The following is a 20,063-nucleotide window of genomic DNA, read 5'->3' as shown; positions in this document are numbered from 1 at the left end:
ATGCACGCTGAGTTCAATCGCCAGTTGTACGGTGTTTGCTCTGACACATTGGTGCAGCTGGCTTCTGGGTTAAGCGAGCAGTGTGTTCAAGAATGGCTCTCTCCGGATGGGAGTTGTAGCAATTGAACAAGACTAACTACCAATTGGATATCACGAAATTGGGGAGAAAAAGGGGAGAAAAATTGCTTCTTGACAAACCACTCGCTTAACCCGGAAACATGAAGCCTGCCCTGAAAAAAGTTTAGGAAAAAAAATTGTATCTGATATGATGGCCTCGGGCAGGGGCGTAGCCAGTATTTTTGGGGGGATAGGCCTATAAAAATTTGGATAGGCATTTTTTCTACTTAATTTATTTTGCGACGTGCACCATATATTATTTCGTAATACAATAATTTTATACTAGTACATTGTACTTGGAGCAACCTTGTTACATATACAAATAATTACCTATCCCAGCATATTAAAATAAGACAGTAACTTCAGACCAGTTGCCAGCATAAAACTCATCTTCAGATGCACTTTAATCTCGATGGGCAAACAAGCCTATATTTGATGTTACAATTTCTACCACGGTGGGCAGTAGTACTATAAAATGGTACCTTACCTTCAGTAGACGTATCATAAGGCGTGACCTACATCCCAAGGCGCAGACGGCAAGGCTTTGAGTTGAATATGGTGATGATTTCATCATAATCCAATGTATCTGTCAGTTCATGCTCAAAAGACAGCAAACTGAAGTGGTTCAGCCGGGCGCTTGTCATTGATGTGCGAAGACAATTTTTTTTTATACTAGTTGTTGTTGAGAAAAGTCTCCACACTGCATGATGTCATTGGAAGTGTGACAATGATCCTTAACAGAGATGTTATATTAAGGAAAATATCATCAGGGCAGCTGTCAAGTACACTCATTATGGAGGAAAAGTCACTCTTTCCCATGTTCATTTTTCGACATCAACTGCTGAATTAAAACAGTGGATTCAGCATCCTCAATTGATATTGCATAATGATCGCATGTGGTCTTCAGCTGCTCTTTAAGGCCGCAGGTTTGGGATTCTTTGGAAAAGGAGACTGCCGCTTGCATGATCCCGTATGTGTCTTCTTGAAATCTTGAGTTCAACTCAGTAATCTGTCTGTCTAGAATTTTGTTCCAAAGTTGCCTCAGGTCACAGTCACTCTTGATGCTGGATGTTTTCCCTAATGAAGTTGTGACTACACTGGCTGCCAATTTTACAGGCAGTTTTCTTTGCTGTGATGCGCTCACATCCCAATTACTAATATCATGCTTAATCATTTCTTCAATTAAGTCAGGGAGACTTTGATAAAGTTCTCAAGCTGTCTCTGAACGTAGAAAAGCTGCTTTTTTTTAAACCAATACAGTCCGTCACAGATGACGTAGAGCTTTGTAATCCCTTCGCAGCAAAACCACTAGTGTCAAACTATTTACTAAACGTGACATACAGAAATAAAAACGTATTGTTCTGGATTTGTTGTAAAAGGGCATCGGCTTCTAATTTGGTTTGTCCACAAGCATCTGAAAACTCTGCAAGAACCTCTAAAATGACATCTAGCAGTCCCGACACTTTTGCCCCGGTGCACAGAACCAAATTCAGACGGGACGGTGGGAGTTGCAATGCACATATACCGCTTGCTTAAATGTTTGCTTTAGTAGGACATGTACCCCTCTGTTCCCTGACATGACTGAAGCGCCATCGAAACAAAAACCCACGCACAGAGTGGGATCCAACTCCAGGGGTTGCAACACTTCAAGTATTTTCCGAGAAATTCATTGTGCAGACAAATCCACGCTTTCCATAAACCCAACAGCTCTTTCTTTAATCATTCCAGCATGAATGTATCGGATGCACACAGCAATAAGTTCTCATTTAGATTGATCTTTATATTAATCTGCTAGTATGGCAAAATACGTGGAAGGCGCAGAATGAACTTAATCTTTTATCCTCCACAGTAACAATGATGCTGCACACTCCATCAACTCGTTCTGAATTTCGGGGCTAATAAGCGTGGCATTGCGAGGTAGCTCATTTAAGCTTGTTTTTGTATACTTTGAGATGAAATTGAAGATTTCAAACAAGTTACCTCTGTTGATTCTCTTCGGTTTCTCTATGCCCTCTGAGTGGAATATCCTGCTGTGCACACATTAGAACAATATCTATGACCACTTTAACATGTGCACGGTTTCTTTCTATAACATCCATGTTTGCATCACCATGCATTTGGTTCAACACAGTCCCACGACGTCCCATGGGTCGCCTTGTAGGATTCAAATTTTGCAAGGGCACTAGCATGTAATTTGCTATTCTCGTGTTTGCAGCAAGCATTTCTTGTGAGTTTACAGTTTATAAATCCATCTTGTATGAATCTGAATTCAACATTTGCCCCAGGTTGACAGGCTGGTTCATCAACGGCAGACAAAACTGTCGTTGGACCTACTGCAGGTTCACCCCAGCCCGCAGCATCAAGAACGAGAGGAGACAATGGGGTAGGCAAGCATGCCTGGCTCAACGTGGCATTGGCAGTTGTGATGGCGATTGCAGTTGTTTCTTTCCTGACACCAGCTGTTAATGTCTCATTCTGGAAGCTATCGGTAGATTGATCCAAATTATTTTATGGCAGGCACTCCTACTCCTTCAGATGTTTAAAAAATATATAAAAAATACAGTAGCAATCGACATTTGGTTTGCCATTGCTAGAACTACTAAATTACCTTAGCTGGTGAGTCAATTCGAGTAACCTAGCGTTACAAAGTTTAGCCATATGACGTTGCCAGGTTGTTGAGGTAAACCACAGTGTAAGCCTTCCCCGTAGCTCAGTTGGTAGAGCATGGTGTTTGCAACGCCAGGGTTGTGGGTTCGATTCCCACGGGGGGCCAAGTACAAAAAGAGAAAAAAAAAAAAAAAAAAATTGTATGAAATGAAAATGAAATGTATGCATTCACTACTGTAAGTCGCTCTGGATAAGAGCGTCTGCTAAATGACTAAAATGTAAATGTAAAAATGTGTGAAAAAAAAATGGAACCAATAGTTGGAAGCCAACTTGATTGAGATGGACTATTTCTTTGTTACATTATAAAATTATCCATAGAAAATAAATCTCACATGCGTTTCTTTTAAAAATGTAATAAAATAAAACAATTTGTATTGAATAATTTCTGGGACAATTATTGGGTAGGCCTGAGATCAGTGGCTATGCCGCTAGTCTCGGGTATGTGTAATTATAACTGATTTGCCCATAAGGACCAATGCAGACCCAGTAGAGAGAGAGAAATAACATTTAGGAGATTATCTAATCAATAGATACAGTTGAAGTCGGAAGTTTACATACACTTTAGCCAAATACATTTAAACTCAGTTTTTCACAATTCCTGACATTTAATCCTAGTAAAAATTCCCTGTCTTAGGTCAGTTAGGATCACCACTTTATTTTAAGAATGTGAAATGTCAGAATAATAGTAGAGAGAATTATTTATTTCAGCTTTTATTTCTTTCATCACAATCCCAGTGGGTCCGAAGTTGACATAAACTCAATTAGTACTGGCCACCCCTCATAGCCTGGTTCCTCTCTAGGTTTCTTCCTAGGTTCTGGTCTTTCCATGGAGTTTTTCCTAGCCACCGTGCTTCCACACCTGCATTGCTTGCTGTTTGGGGTTTTAGGCTGGGTTTCTGTACAGCACTTTGTGACATCAGCTGATGTAAGAAGGGCTTTATAAATCAATTTGATTGATTGATATTTGGTAGCATTGCCCTTTTAAATTGTTTAATTTGGGTGAAACGTTTCGGGAGCCTTCCACAAGCTTCCCACAATAAGTTTGGTGAATTTTGGCCCATTCCTCCTGACAGAGCTGGTGTAACTGAGTCAAGTTTTTAGGCCTCCTCCCATTTGCGACCAAGCTTTAACTTCCTGACTGATGTCTTGAGATGTTGCTTCAATATATCCACATAATTTTCCATCCTCATGATGCCATCTCTTTTGTGAAGCGCACCAGTCCCTCCAGCAGCAAAGCACCCCCACAACATGATGATGCCACCCCCGTGATTCACGGTTGGGATGGTGTTCTTCGGCTTGCAAGCATCCCCCTTTCTCCTCCAAACATAACAATGGTCATTATGGCCAAACAGTTATATTTTTGTTTCATAAGACCAGACGACATTTCTCCAAAAAGTACGATCTTTGTCCCCATGTGCAGTTGCAAACCATAGTCTGGCTTTTTTATGGTGGTTTTGGAGCAGTAGTTTCTTCCTTGCTTAGCGGCCTTTCAGGTTATGTCGATATAGGACTCGTTTTACTGTGGATATAGATACTTTTATACCTGTTTCCTCCAGCATCTTCACAAGGTCCTTTACTGTTGTTCTGGGATTGATTTGCACTTTTCGCACCAAAGCACGTTCATTTCCAGGAGACAGAACGCGTCTCCTTCCTGAGGGGTATGACGGCTGTGTGGTCCCATGGTGTTTATACTTGCGTACTCTTGTTTGTACAGATGATCGTGGTACCTTCAGGCGTTTGGAAATTATTCCTAAGAATGTCTTGGCTGATTTCTTTAGATTTTCCCATGATGTCAAGCAAAGAGGCACTGAGTTTGAAGGTAGGCCTTGAAATACATCCACAGGTATACCTCCAATTGACTCTAATGATGTCAATTAGCCTATCAAAAGCTTCTAAAGCCATGACATAATTTTCTGGAATTTTCCAAGCTGTTTAAAGGCACAGTCAACTTAGTGTATGTGAACTTCTGACCAACTGGAATTGTGATATAGTGAACTATAAGTGAAGTAATCTGTCTGTGAACAATTGTTGGAAAAATGACTTGTGTCATGCACAAAGTAGATGTCCTAACCGACTTGCCAAAAACATAGTTTGTTAACAAGAAATTTGTGGAGTGATTGAAAAACGAGTTTTAATGACTCAAACCTAAGTGTATGTAAACTTCCGACTTCAGCTGTAGTGTGTCACTCTACCCAGAGTGGGTGACAATGCAGTTAGGTAATGAAAGTTCACTTCCTTATGTTATAAAATACAAAGACAAATATGATTATTCATGTTCTGAATCGTTCAGTGGGGTCTTCCTCTTAACATATCATTAGCTAACATTGTATCCAAAAAGTCTGATTTCGTTACCCAATACCGTGCATTCAGAAAGTATTCAGACCCCTTGACTTTTTCCACATTTTCTTAAGTAACAGCCTTATTCTAAAATTGATTACATCATTTTTTCCCTCAATCTACACACATTACCCCATAATGACAAAGCAAAAACAGGTTAGAAATTTCTGCAAATGTATTCAAAATAAAAAACTTCACATTTACATAATTATTCAGACCCTTTACTCAGAACTTTGTTGAAGCACCTTTGGCAGGGATTACAGCCTCAAGTCTTCTTGGGTATGACGCTACAAGCATGGCACACTTGTATTTGGGGAGTTTCTCCCATTCTTCTCTGCAGATCCTCTCAAGCTCTTGTCAGGTTGGATGGGGAGTGTCGCTGCACAGCTATTTTCTGGTCTCTCCAGAGATGTTCGATTGGGTTCAAGTCCGGGCTCTGGCTGAGCCACTCAAGGACATTCAGAGACTTGTCCCGAAGCCACTCCTGCGTTGCCTAGGCTGTGTGCTTAGGGTTGTTGTCTTGTTGGAAGGTGAACCTTCACCCCAGTCTGAGGTCCTGTGCGCAATGGAGCAGGTTTTCATCAAGGATCTCTATGTACTTTGCTCCATTCATCTTTCCCTCAATCCTGACGAGTCTCCCAGTCCGTACCACCACCATGCTTCACCGTAGGGATTGGTGCCAAGTTTCCTCCAGACATGATGCTTGACATTCAGGAATCTTGTTTCTCACAGTCAGAGTCCTTTAGGTGCCTTTTGGCAAAATCCAAGCGGCCTGTCATGTGCCTTTTACTGAGGAGGGGTTTCCGTCTTGCCACTCTACCATAAAGGCCTGATTGGTGGAGTGCTGCAGAGATGGTTGTCCTTCTGGAAGTTTCTCCCATCTCCACAGAGGAACTCTGGAGCTCTGTCAGAGAGACCATCAGGTTCTTGGTCAGCTCCCTGACCAAGGCCCTTCTCCCCTGATTTGGCCCGGTAGCCAGCTCAAGGAAGAGAATTTGTGGTTCCAAACTTCTTCCATTTAAGAATGATGGAGGCCACTGTGTTCTTGAGGAGCTTCAATGCTGCAGACATTTTTTGGTACCCTTCCACAGATCTGTGCCTCGACACAATCCTGTCTAGGAGCTCTACCGATAATTCCTTCGACATCATGGCTTGGTTTTTTCTCTGACATGCACTGTCAACTGTTGGACCATATATTCTACAGGTCTGTGCTTTTCCAAATCATGTCCAATCAATTGAATTTACCACAGATGGACTATCAAGTTGTATAAACACCTCAACAATGATCAATGGAAACAGGATGCACCGGAGCTCAGTTTTGAGTCTCAAAGCAAAGGGTCTGAATACTTATGTAAATAAGGATTTTTTTATTTTATGTTTTATAAATTTGCTTACATTTCTAAACCTGTTTTCGCTTTGTCATCTTGGGGTATTGTGTGTTGACTGAGGAGAAAAATATTTAATCCATTTTAGAATAATGTTGTAACGTAACAAAATGTGGAAAAAATTAAGGGGTCTGAATACTTTCCGAATGCACTGTAGATGGGTCCCCTACCGTTGTCTCATTGAAACACTTCACTTGTCATCTGGGGTGAAATTTGCTTACCTTTCCTCTGTGAATTTAAATAACTTGATTCCCTTTCTGCCAAATCGGTGGAATCCATGCAGCTGATTTGTTTTAAGGTCAAGTCTATTTAGATACTTTTCCTGTCATGATATTTCATTATATAGCCCTTCATAATGTTGTTTTGTGGCATTTGAAACCTGAGATACGTTGCAGTGTACTCGCGTTCTATAGCATATACAGATAAAATAATGTGTTCCCCCTTCTCTCCTACTGCCCAGAAAAATTCCTACACCTATTGTCAGGGTAGGGGCTAAGGAAGGGTGAGGGTTACTGTTACGGAACCAACGAGACAACCTACTTTTAACACTGGACTCACTAAGTCTAGGGGTTCTAGTCTTCCTAATCTTCCAGCCAATCAGTCAGCAGGCAGCCCAGTACACTGCAGAAGAGAAAGGAACCAAGTAGTTTAACACCTTCCACTGAAATAGGTTTTTATCCCTCCCATCCATCTCCCCTCTAGGCCCCTGCTTGGAGGAGCACATGTCCTGTGGTAGAGTTGAAGAAGCTTCATCCTGTTTTTTGACTACCATCTCTGACGGATGCTGCTAGGGCAAAGGTTATACGTCTCTGACCCTTCATGCCCTCGCTTATGTAGTAAATGCTTGAGTTCACCACGCTCACACGATGAGAAGCTTTCACTGAAACCTGAAGACTCATGTTTCCTTTAGCGCTAATGCCTAGGCTTGAGATCAGAGAGATAACACGGGCATGAGTCGCATGCCCAGTCCTATGTATGTTTCCCACTTGGTCAGACGTGCTTGTCTTTAGAAAGGGAGTTAGCTACCGCTTTCACAGCTAATTCCCAGGCTCATCATGTCCTGTATTCGATTCCCAGTGGCTCAGACTTGTATGCTTACTGTTATAAAGTGGAGTTGGCCACTCACTCTATGGTTCTATTTGTGATTCCAGGCATCAGCAACGCGGAGGCGAGGCAGCCGGGCAAGGCACCCAATTTCAGCGTGAACTGGGCGGTGGGCGACCAGGCGCTGGAGGTCATTAACGCTACCACGGGCAAAGACGACATGGGGCGCGCCTCGCGCCTTTGCAAGCACGCCCTCTACAGCCGCTGGGTTCGCCTGCATTCCAAGGTACAGAATGGTCCGACACACACCAGAATGTCTCTTCTTGTCAAGGCATCTAAGTGTTTATGACAATCAGCACTGCACACAGACGGTGTGAGCAGCACAACACATTAACACCAGCTGAAACACAGATCAAGTCGTATGTTTAAACACTGTACAAGTCACTCCTCAATATTTGATTCAAAGTAGTCTTCTTATCTCAACATCTGTTTGCTCCCCTTCCCCACCCCAGCTGTCATCCACACTGAGGATCAAGGTGTCCAAGCCCAGCTCGTACCACGACGCCAAGCAGGCGGCGGTGGAGTACCACAACGCCAAGCAGACGCTCATCAAGGTCTTCCACAAGTCGGGCCTGGGGGCCTGGGTGAAGAAGCCCATCGAGCAGGACCAGTTCTCCCTCAACTCCTGATTAGGGGGTTAGGGGGAACCTCCTAACCCAACCCACTGCACCCCAACCCCTTCTTTAGGCCTGAGAAAGAGGCTCTTCGAAACTACCAGCCACTGAGACTTTGTGTCTGTGTGTGCATGTGTGCGTGCGTTTGTGTGTGCCTGCGTGCGTGTGCCTCGTGCATGCGTGTGTGTATGTCTGTCTGAGTGTTTGTGAGAAATAATGCATGTGGTCCTGGCCACCTCCCGCCGTCCCAGTCACTCTGCTCGTTCAATCTGCCCATCTAATCATGAAGTCTTGCCATTTTTAACGGGAATCCTTTTTAGTCATTGTTGTTTTATTTGCAAAACTTTACATGAAGTTGTCCATATACCATGTAGTTACTATATATGTATTTCTGTAACCAGAATGTAGAATGTACAAAGATTCTCTTTCTACTATTCAGTTAAATGTAATTACACTAGTATAAACCCAAATGCCATGTGACTTCATGGTATCTTTAACCTATTGTAGGATTTCCCCTTTTAATGTCTTATTTCATTACAATATAGCCCCTTTATTATAAGCACATATGATATTATGCTAAATACAAATCCAAAATGTTGGTTACAGTCATTCAATCATTATTCATTTGAAATCTTTTCTTTTGAACCTTTTACATCTATTTATTTATTTGTTGACATTTTTGGTCATTCAATACATTCCCATTCCATACTTGAACATTGGGCCCTGGTGGAGGCTGTCGAGGATTCCCCCTGAGTCCATTGACCTGGGGGGTTGAGGAGAGTTGTGGACGTGCTGCACGTTTTTTCTTATTGAAGTAAGCCATGGCTTTGCATGGGAATGGTGTCAGAGTTCTGCAAGTTGATTAGGTAGAGAACCACCAGGATCTGCTCGAGTGAATTTTTTTTCTGCACATGGAGCTTTGAATCATGTTTCTCTCTTTAATGTGTTTGTTTTGTTTCCTGGAGGGGGCTTAGTTTTTAGTATTGCAACTTTGGACTTTTTGTGTTTGAGAGATGGATTACACTGTAACTGAATAATGACAGGAATTCAGTACTTCTATCAATGACACTGCATAGGAGCTACATTACACCTTCTTCATAAGCATGATCCTCGTGGACATTATGCATCCATGCCCTGGGCATTTATAAATGCTTATGTCAACAACCTCGGATTGATATGTCATGGTCATGCCACACAATACAAGTCTGGTGACATAACACATCTTATGTCAGTCTGGGGTTGTTATGAAGGTGTAAAGTAGGCCATATGTCATGTAATTCATAGGAAATGCATGTCTCCAAGAGCTTATGTCATCATTTAAATAACTCTTGTAAGCAACACGATTGTTAATTGCTCATTGTGTGAGTAAACTTCCAAGAGAACACAAAGAAACGCATGAGAGATTTTACAAAGTTGAGTTTGGTACCACCCACCCACTCAATGACCAATCCGTGTTTTCTCAATCCAAGTCCTATTGGTCCATATACCTGGGTATTCTGTAAGCCCTCTTCCCCACCCTCTCCCATGTGTTCATCTTTTCTATTTCAACTATTTCTACAACATGATAAACTCTGGATGCCAGTAATGACAACTTTCTAATGTATTATCTGTGTGCTCTCCCTTATAGGCTGGTCATATACCTCTAATATCAGCATTGTACATGGCCAGTGACAAACCACAATGTAAACAGACGTACTGCAAAGGAATGATTATTATGAGGTATTCTTTAAGTTGGTGTATTTTTATATCTGATATATTTGGTTCAAAACAGCAGGGGAAGGTGCTTGGAGTCCCAGCAGTGTGTGTGTTGTATGTACACTACATGACCAAAAGTATGTGGACAACTGCTCGGCGAACATCTCATTTCAAAATCATGGGCATTAATATGGAGTTGGTCCCCTCTTTGCTGCTATAACAGCCTCCACTCTTCTGGGAAGGCTTTCAACTAGATGTTGGAACATTGCTGCAGGGACTTGCTTCCATTCAGCCACAAGAGCGTTAGTGAGGTTGGGCACTGATGTTGGGCGGTTAGACCTGGCTCGCAGTCGGCGTTCCAATTCAGCCCAAAGGTGTTTGATGGGGTTGAGGTCAAGGATCTGTGCAGGCCAGTCAAGTTCTTCCATACCGATCTCAACAAACCATTTCTGTATGTACCTCGCTTTGTGCATGGGGGTATTGTCATACTGAAACAGCAAAGGGCCTTCCCCAAATTGCCACAAAGTTGGAAGCACAGACTCATCTGTATTGTCATTGTATGCTGTAGCGTTAAGATTTCCCTTCACTGGAAGTCTGGAACTAAAGGACCTAGCCTGAACCATGAAAAACAGCCCCAGACCATTATTCCTCCTTCATCAAACTTTACAGTTGGCACTATGCATTGGGGAAGGTAGCGTACTCCTGGCATCCGCCAAACCCAGATTTGTTCATCGGACTGGTAGATGGTGAAGCGTGATTCATCACTCCAGAGAACGCGTTTTCACTGCTCCAGTCCAATGGTGGCGAGCTTTACACCACTCCATCTGACGCTTGGTGTTGCGCATGGTGATGTTAGGCTGCTCGGCCATGGAAACCCATTTCATGAAGCTCCTGAGGAACAGTTATTGTGCTGACGTTGTTTCTAGAGGCAGTTTGGAACGTGGTAGTGAGTGTTGTAACCGAGGATAGTCCCATTCTGTGAGCTTGTGTGGCCTACCACTTCGCGGTTGTTGTTGCTCAGATATTTCCACTTCACAATGACAGCACTTACAGTTGATCGGGGCAGCTCTAGCAGGGAAGAAATTTGACGAACTGACATGTTTGAAAGGTGGCATGCTATGACGGTGCCACGTTGAAAGTCACTGAGCTCTTCAGTAAGGCCATTCTACTGCCAATGTTTGTCTATTGAGAATGCATGGCTGTGTGCTCAATTTTATACACCTGTAAGGAACTGGTTTGGCTGAAATAGTCCGAATCCAGTAATTTGAAGTGGTGTCCACATACTTTTGTGTATATATAGTGTATGTCTAGAGTAAGGAGATTATGTGACACTGCTCGATAAATGTCATGGCAACAGGACATTAGAGATTGCTGTGGAATCTGCACCAAAGATGATGTCCTTGTGTGTTTTTCTCACAATTTTCTTTGAGCAACAACAAAGAAAGGGGGAAACATTTTTTAAAATGTGTTTCGCACACACCAATTGCTTTGGTATAATATTGCAATGTTTTTGTACTTTCATTTTATCAATGTATTTTTTTATTTGTATAAAATGATGGGTTGTATTCTGTTGTATTCCAGCTTTGTTATGGAATCTTACTTGTTGGGCTCTTTCAGTATTTCTGTAGCTGTTGATTAGCAAGGTGTTATTATTGTGAACCTCTGTTATATTGCTATGGAAATTATGCGTATAGCATTATACTGGTTAAAAATGTGATGCCTGTGCAACTATTCTTCCTTCACTGTTTAGTTCTTGTTCTCCCTCCATGAAACTGCGGGGATGTATTTGATTTGTTTTTGTCTTTCATTTTAACTCTTAAAGGTCCAATGCAGCCTTTTTTTTAAATCTCAAAATCAAATAATTTCTGGGTAACAATTAAGTACCTTACTGTGGTTGTTTTCAATTAAATTGGTCAAAAAGAAACAAAAATAGAGTATTAGCAAAAGAGCAGTTTCTTAAGCAAGAATTTTGCTAGGACTGTCTGGGAGTGGTCTGAGTGGTGCGGGGAAAACTAGCTGTTATTGGCAGAGAGGTTTGGAACTCTCTTATTGGTCTATTAACTAACTTGCCGCCTGTTGACATCACCAGGCAGGCCAAACCTCCATCACACCAAAACAGGCAGAAATTGTAGGCAGTCTTTTTAATTAAACCGCTCTAATACTTAATGGGCATTTTCACAATTTCACAGTATTATTCCAACCTCAATGTGGAAATACATAGAAAAAACATGTTTTTGACTGTACTGGGCCTTTAATAAAAAATGCTAGTCCTGTTCCGTCACTGCAATGGCCAGAGATGTGCTACTAATTGTTGAGCAAAGTCAAATGTCCTGTGTCGCTGTGTCCTTGTGATACACATGTATGTTTTGAATCGTCTCTGAAAGGCCTCTTTACCTCACACCCCCCCCCCCTCCACGAAAAGATCCAGGTCATGAGCAATATGTCCCCCAACACCCCCTTTAATGAGGCCCCAGGAGGAACGGGACCAGAAAGAAAGGTTCCTCTCCCCCTCTGTTTCCCCCTTCGTTGTGCTCTCTTTAAAAACTGACTGTTTGAAACTTTTTTTTTAAGCCTGCCTGCTTCTCTATAGTATGGTTCTTATTTTTTGGGCTGCACTGAAGATGTCAATCGATGATGTCATGACACAAACCGTCCCCCAAAATGGACAGGTCGGAACTATTTGCAAGAAACTGAACTGCTTCCCTATAACCGAGCGATCCCAGCGGTCTGTAATCCCCATTCGGTCGGCCGTCCTGACCGCCTTGTGATTATTTGATGACTGTTCAGTGGTCCCGGTGTGGTCCACTTGGGGTGGTCAGAGGACTTCTCCTCTCACCCCACATCCGCTGTGTAATCTCCACCTGGACCCCCATCTTGCATGTGCTCCCACACTGAAGCTGCACCTAAAGCATGAAGACATACTTTTAATGGACTCCTTTGTAGAAAAAAACAGATAAATAGATATATAAAATGAAGAAAAATAATAATAAAGGAGACCTTAGTTTACTTTCGCAGAGGTTGTCATTCTTTATGATGTGTATGTGTGTGTAAAGTTGTATACTGTTGTTGTGCAGAAAGTATTGAGCACACGAAACACACAGAATCCTTATCAGCAAGCAGCTTCCCATCTAACCTTAATCTTTCGCCACCAGCCCACAGAGTTGAAACTACACCAGATCTAAAATAAAGTTATATATAATGAACCAAAAAAAATAAATGCAACATGCAACAATTTCAAAGATTTGACTGAGTTACAGTTCGAGGAAATCAGTGAATTGAAATAAATTCATTAGGCCCTAATTTATGGATCTCACGTGGCTCTGAATACAGATACGTAACTGTTGGTCACAGTTACCTTAAAAGATATTCGCCTCAGGATCTCATAACGGTATTTCTGTGCATTCAAATTGCCAACGCTAAAATGCATTTGTGTTCGTTGTCCGTAGCGTATGCCTGCACATACCATAACCCCACCGCCTCCATGGGGCACTCTGTCAACGATAAGGATTCTGTGTGTTTCATGTGCTATACACGTGGTCTGCGGTTGTGAGGCCGGTTGGACGTACTGCCAAATTCTCTAAAATGACATTGGAGGCAGCTTATGGTAGAGAAATGTATGTTACATTCTCAGGCAATAGCTCTGGTGGACATCCCTGCAGTCAGCATGCCAATTCCACACTACCTCAAAACTTGAGACATCTGTGGCATTGTGTTGTGTGACAAAACTGCACATTTTAGAGTGGCCTTTTATTGTCCCCAGCACAAGGTGCACCTGTGTAATGATTGTGTGGTTGAATCAGCTTCTTGATATGCCACACCTGTCAGGTGGATGGATTATCTTGGCAAAGGAGAAATGCTCACTAACAGGGATATAAACAAATTTGTGCACAAAATTTGTTCGAAATAAGCTTTTTGTGCATGTGGAAAATTTCTGGGATCTTTTATTTCAGCTTATAAAACATAGGACCAACACTTTACATGTTGCCTTTATATTTTTGTTCATGAAACATAGAAGTGCTATATTTCTTCAGAGAACATTGAAAATAGTTACTCTGTAGTCAGTCAGTCTCAAAGTGAAGCAGGATTAGTGGACAGGGGCATTCCTTCCACATGTTTTATCTCCAAATAGCCACGGAGGTAAGGCAAGACCATCAAAAGGTGATGCTGTGACAGTTCTCTGTGTGGTGTGTGTGTCTCTCTCTGACTGTGTGTGTAGCCGACAGGAAACACTTTCCTCCTGTCCTCCATTATTTAGGACTGGAGGCTGAGTCATGTTTTTACTCTTTCCAAGGTAGCATTGGCTAGGAGATGATTTAGGTTCACCTAAACCCTATGCTTGCTTTGATAACATTGAAGTTGACTACTTATGCTTGCGTTTATAACATGATAGTTCACTAGTTGATTTTTACGTTACGTGTTTGTTTTGTTGTTGGAAAGTTGTTAGTTTAATAAACCCCTCCTGAACTGTATGAGGGACGACATTCACATGTGTAGTCATGTCATTGACACATCTTACCTTGTAGAATTGTCTTGTCAACATGATAGAGCCGTCATTTCTTCTGCATAATTCCATCAACAGGAGATGGTGGGAAATGCATAAGCTAGGTGTAAGAAAGGTTAAATGGTTTAGCTCCGGGTATGCTTTGCCGGCATAATGCAGTTTCTCTGGACCCCTGCAAGGTGGGAGCCCTTCCGCAAATAATACAAAAATTGAATGTGTCAGCCAGCCAGCCGCTCACAAAGTGTAGACAACTGATCTCTGTCCATGGAGCTGAAATTGCTACGTCTATGTGGATGCATGCCTATCGCCTCGATGAAAGGCTTTCTGTTGTGCCAGGGCATGTATCGCTTTGCCTTAGCTAATGGATAAATGTTTATTTGTAGGCCTATTTGGTCGTCATTTTCTCATGTTAAGCCTAACATTTCATGAAGCTATCCACGTTGCTACCATTTTTAGACTGCTGGCTGGCGGCAATGTAATTATTTGTTCAGTCATTTAAGTTGGAAATTCAAACATTGCAGATTGTAAAAAAATTTTTAAAAATATAACGGCATGTTAATCAGTTACCGATAGATTTTTAGGAATATATAACTGTCCTGTACAGGCTACCTGAACCTGCATAACATGAGCCGTCCTCATGCTCTCTCCAAACTTGGATAGAAAGTTCTGCGTAAAACCAGTAATGCCAAATAATACAGTCAGTTCACTCTCAAAACACTAACGTACTAAGGATTATTTCATTATGCAGTGTACAATATATAGCTATATACCGTATTTAGCTGCTATTTATAAACTTTTTAATAAAAATTACACATCAAATAGCTTAACAATGAGGAAAAAAGTAGTCGGCTTGAGGATAAATTCAGCCACTATTTATTTTTGAACTCAGCGGGTTTTGTCTGGCTAATAGCCTACACAAATGGGCTGCAATTTTCAAGGTAAATTAAATCCAACTTGAGAGACTCTCCTGAAGTCCTTTTTTGTGTGCAAATGTTTTCACCGCGGCCTGTAGGTCCAGGTTGCGGGCCCAACTGTTCTCTATACTGACTATTGCCAACCCACACAGTCTTTCCTGAGACATTGTGCATTACACTGAGTGTACAAAACATCTTTCAGGATATAGACTGACCAGGTGAATCCAGGTGACAGCTATGATCCTTTAAAGTGAGAAGCCATTAGCCAGCCTCCATAGCAATCATTTTTGTTATGCATAGCAACCAATGTTTTTGCACGGATGACAGCATTTTAGTTTATGTCCTCAGATGGAAGGACATTATGAATTTACTTATAAAAATAACACGCAGAACTTATTACAGGAATCACCAGTATATGTAAATTAAGTGACAGTGCTGCTTTTGTGATTGGACAGTGAGCAATCTAGGTGTTGTTCTTGACCCCATTTCACATTGGCTATTCTGGCACCTTGTTTTTGGGGCTAACCCCGAAAAGTCGGTGCTAACCCTGCTCCGGAGCAGGGCCAACAAGTCGTGGGCTAAGGTTGGTGCTAGCCCACTTTAGAATGTGCAACTGTGACCACTCCCTTAGCCCTGGGCTAAGGTGCAGTGTGAACGAGCGTAAAGTGCTACAGTGAGTGGATCAAAAATACATAAACAAGGGACATAGACAAAATAACGAGACAACTAGACAAGGCCCCTCACACAAAAAACACAGCTCACATGACAAGTACAACAATGAACACAGCTATAATAATAATAATAATAAGTTACATTCCTAGAGCACTTTTCATTTAGATGTAAATCGCAAAGCTGTTTACATTGAGAGCAACCATTAAAATAAAAAAGCTTAAGACATTAAAAGATAGCAGGTGGTCTAGTACTATACAAGATACACAAAATAATACAGGAGGTAACAAGGACAGACCAATAGAACTTGAAAATAACGTATAAGACAGACAACAGATCATATTAATTGAAAGACAGTTTGAAGAAGTGATTCTTGAGCTCAGACTTAGTGGTGTTCTGGGTCATGTGGAGGTGGGAGGGGAGCTCGTTCCAGAGCTGGGGGCCGAGACAACAGAATGCTCAGTCAACATTGTTTTTAAGCGTGTCTTTGGGACTGCAAGGAGTCTTTGATCATTTGACCGGAGTGGCCGTGAAGTATTTTTGGGGGGCTGAGGAGTTCACTGGAGGTATTGGTGACCAGAGGCATTGAGAGTTTTGAAGACTAACAGGAGGATTTTGAAGTTGATTCTGAATTGGATGGGTAGCCAGTGGGAGAGAGGCTAGAATGGGGGTGATGTGGGCAGATCTCCACGTTCCTGTGAGGACCCTAGCCTGCACTATTCTGCACAAGCTGCAACCTGTGGCTGTTTTTTGAGAGGAGACCACCAAGGAGGGCATTTCACTAATCAAGCCGGAAGGTGACGAGGGAGTTCACCAGTTTTTCCAGATCAGATTTGGAGAGAACAGGACGAAGCCGGGTGAATATTTCTCAGGTGAAATAATTATTTTTTGAGACATAATTTATGTGGTCGGTGAAAGTGAGGGAGGGGTCCAGTAACACTCCAAGATTGGAGACTGAGGAGGACAGTGGGATGGATTGGCTGCCGAGGTTAAGTATGGTGATGGGACTGGTTTTGGTGTGATGGGGAGTGCCGATGAGGATTGATTCTGTTTTAGTATTGTTGAAATGTAGGAGGTTGTTTGACATCCAGGCCTTGAAGAGCGGGAGTCTGGGGTTGTTTTTAGAGTATGTAGTTCTCTGTGTCGTCAGCGTAGTAGTGGAATTGGATGCCGTGTTTCCTGATTAGTAGACCAAGGGGGAGCATGTAGATTATGAATGGGATGGGGCCTGAGACGGAGCCTTGTGGGACACCGCAGGTGATCGTGGTGGGTTCTGACTTGTCATTTCCTATGGTTTGAAAGGTATGAAGTGAACCAGTTTAGGACGGTACTGTTGAGACCTACAGTGGCAAGAAAAAGTATGCGAACCCTTTGGAATTACCTGGATTTCTGTATAAATTGGTCTTGAAATTTGATCTGATCTTCATCTAAGTCACAACAACAGACAAACACAGTGTGCTTAAACTAATAACACACAAATGATTGTATGTTTCTTGTCTATAATCAATACATCATTTAAACATTCACAGTGTAGGTTGGAAAAATTATGTGAACCCCTAGGCTAATGACTTCTCCAAAAGCTAATAGGATTCAGCTAACCTGACACTTCAAAGATGGCGTAGCAGTGGGGATGTCTGTTTTGATTTTCTTGTCCCGTCCCTTGTATATATTGTTTTTTCTTCGTATATATTTTGTATATATTTGTATAATTTTTTTTGTCTAATTTTCCATCTATGGACTGAACAAACTCTCCTGCAACCCGCCTCACCCAATGTGGTATGGATCTGCTATTTTTACACTTTTGAACCGGAACCCCATTCAGAAGCTAGCCAGCTAACTAGCTACATGGGCAAAGAAATTCAAAAGGGGTGATGGTTTAATTAACAGTAATTTTGATCCAAATGTGCAAATTGTCCAAACAGATCATCAAGGTAGATGGATTATTTTAAATATGTTATTGGACAATAAACAGATATGGCTTATTAACCTATACTGTCCAAATAGTGATGATCCAATCTTCTTTGTGTCATAATCTTTGCTGTCTGAAGAGGAGAAATCATCGGACCAATATGCAGCAGGTATATTGCTCATCTTCGTATTTATTGAAGGTAAACACACTTAAACAAAATAACGACGATAACAGTCCAGTAAGGTGCACAGACTAAACCGGAAACAACCACCCACATAGGCAAGTGAAAACGAACACACTAAATATGGCCTTCAATTAGAGACAACAACCACCAGCTGCCTCTAGTTGGAGGTCATTGAAAAAACACAACATAGAAAGAGAAACCTAGAATAAACATAGAAATAGAACATATAGAACATACATCAAAACCCCGAAACACACAAAACAAACACCCCCTGCCACGCCCTGACCAAACTACAATAACAAATAACCCCTTTTACTGGTCAGGACGTGACACTTTGAAAATATATATAAGAATTTATAATCTCTACAAGCAACACTAGACTCTATTATTATGGTGTGTCGTGTCTTTGGGGTACCATTAAACGGAAGATATGTTTATCAATTAGCTCCCTGTAATTATTATCACGCGATTAAACTGATTAATCGTTTAATTGTAATTAACTAGGAGATCGGGGCACCAAGGAGAATATTCAGATTACAAAGCTATAATTTTCCTAATATAACTTTCCTGTACTATAATATTATATTCTATTATAGTATAGGCAGATTATCTTCTAGTTTAATTGGTGTATTTTACCTCTAGTCCAGTCTCATACCAAACGTCGTAAATTGTTGTATCTGCACGAACCCAGTCTTTACTAAAATCATCCATACATCAATTGTCTTAAAATCATTTATTTACTACACTAAGTAATTAACAGACAAACATACAAACAGTCATTATCGTCACAAAGGATTGGTATCGGAATGTGCCCTACTGGCTAAACAGGCAGGTCGGCCTGTTGAACAATGGATCATAAAAGGTCGGCTGAGAAGTTACACAGGGTTCATTAATATTAACAATTGACAATTGAAGGCTCACTCATTCGGGAACAATTGCAATCAATATATATTTACGCTCAGTGTGTCGTTCTGATTCTTGTTGGAGAGTAGTACTGTTGGGGAGTTTTGTCCGCGTTCTCTCTCTCTCTCTCTCGGTTAGAATGGATCTTTCAGAGCGACATTCATTAATGTCGTCATCGAATGGTTGGTTCGTTGGTCTTCGCGTTCAATGATATAATTTACTTAGCTGCAGACTAATAATTAATTAATATCAAAGACTTGTTCTTATTCTGTCAGTATCGATAGTCTAAAAGTTAACCACGTGGTATGGTTCACTTTCAGTAGAGGAATTGGAAGGTAAAACCTATTAGCCAACGGAGTGTAGGCCTGGTCTGAAGAAATGTAAATCCGGGGGTGTTTTATAGTGCCCATAGAACAGCTTGTCAAATGACGCCTGGTCCTGTATGGGTCCCTGGGGGCGTGCCTATGACTGAGTTAGATTTGGTTACAGAAATACAATTCTATGACATTACATCAGTACATAGCATCTCAATGTCTTACAAAAGCTTTATCCTTATTAATACATTCCATCCACCCATATGATGCAAGTCTTCAACTGAGTCTATTATATAAACAGTTTTATGGTAATATGGCTATATTGTCTCTTCTGAGTATCACAAAATTGTACCAAGCGGATCAGTTCGTAGCTGGATTCTTCACCAATCTTCCATACCTTCTCCAGAACACAAAATGTCGCTTGGCTCTCCAATTCTATGAGTTGGAAGAATTTCCTGTGTCTCTCTATGGGCCATGTGGCCAGAGACTCTCCTGGAATTTTAGAGTTTTTACGACCCTTTACACACAGGGTGGATTGTGTGCAAAAGGGAGGGGTCAACTGTCCTCCCTGTACCAAAAGAGGCCAACGTCATGACAGGTGGGAGATTTTAATACGGTCTTAAATACCTCTATGGACCGGAAATGAAATCACAATACAAACTATCACCCTCAGGCACTTAAGGAAATCATGAATGTCATGGAAATATTGGAATTAGTGGATATATAGAGACTTAAATACCCTGACCTAGT

At 41.5% G+C, this 20,063-nt stretch overlaps 1 protein-coding gene across 7 annotated transcripts in view; it reads left to right on the top strand.

Annotated features, from left to right (window-relative positions):
* The window catches only part of LOC106586125 (double-stranded RNA-specific editase 1), a 202,036-nt gene extending 189,111 nt beyond the window's left edge, over window positions 1–12,925 (top strand). For all 7 annotated transcript variants that reach the window (XM_045707803.2, XM_082968871.1, XM_082968872.1 and 4 more), the window contains 2 exons: window positions 7,658–7,836; window positions 8,063–12,925. In XM_045707803.2, coding sequence (XP_045563759.2) covers window positions 7,658–7,836; window positions 8,063–8,239 — 356 coding nt within the window. In that variant the 3' untranslated portion in view covers window positions 8,240–12,925. The remainder of the gene's footprint in view (window positions 1–7,657; window positions 7,837–8,062) is intronic.
* The last annotated feature ends 7,138 nt before the right edge of the window (window positions 12,926–20,063 follow it).

Source organism: Salmo salar, chromosome 25, assembly GCF_965601325.2.
Source record: "Salmo salar chromosome 25, fSalSal1, whole genome shotgun sequence".
Lineage (NCBI taxonomy): Eukaryota > Metazoa > Chordata > Actinopteri > Salmoniformes > Salmonidae > Salmo > Salmo salar.
This window is presented reverse-complemented; position numbering and strand designations above follow the sequence as displayed.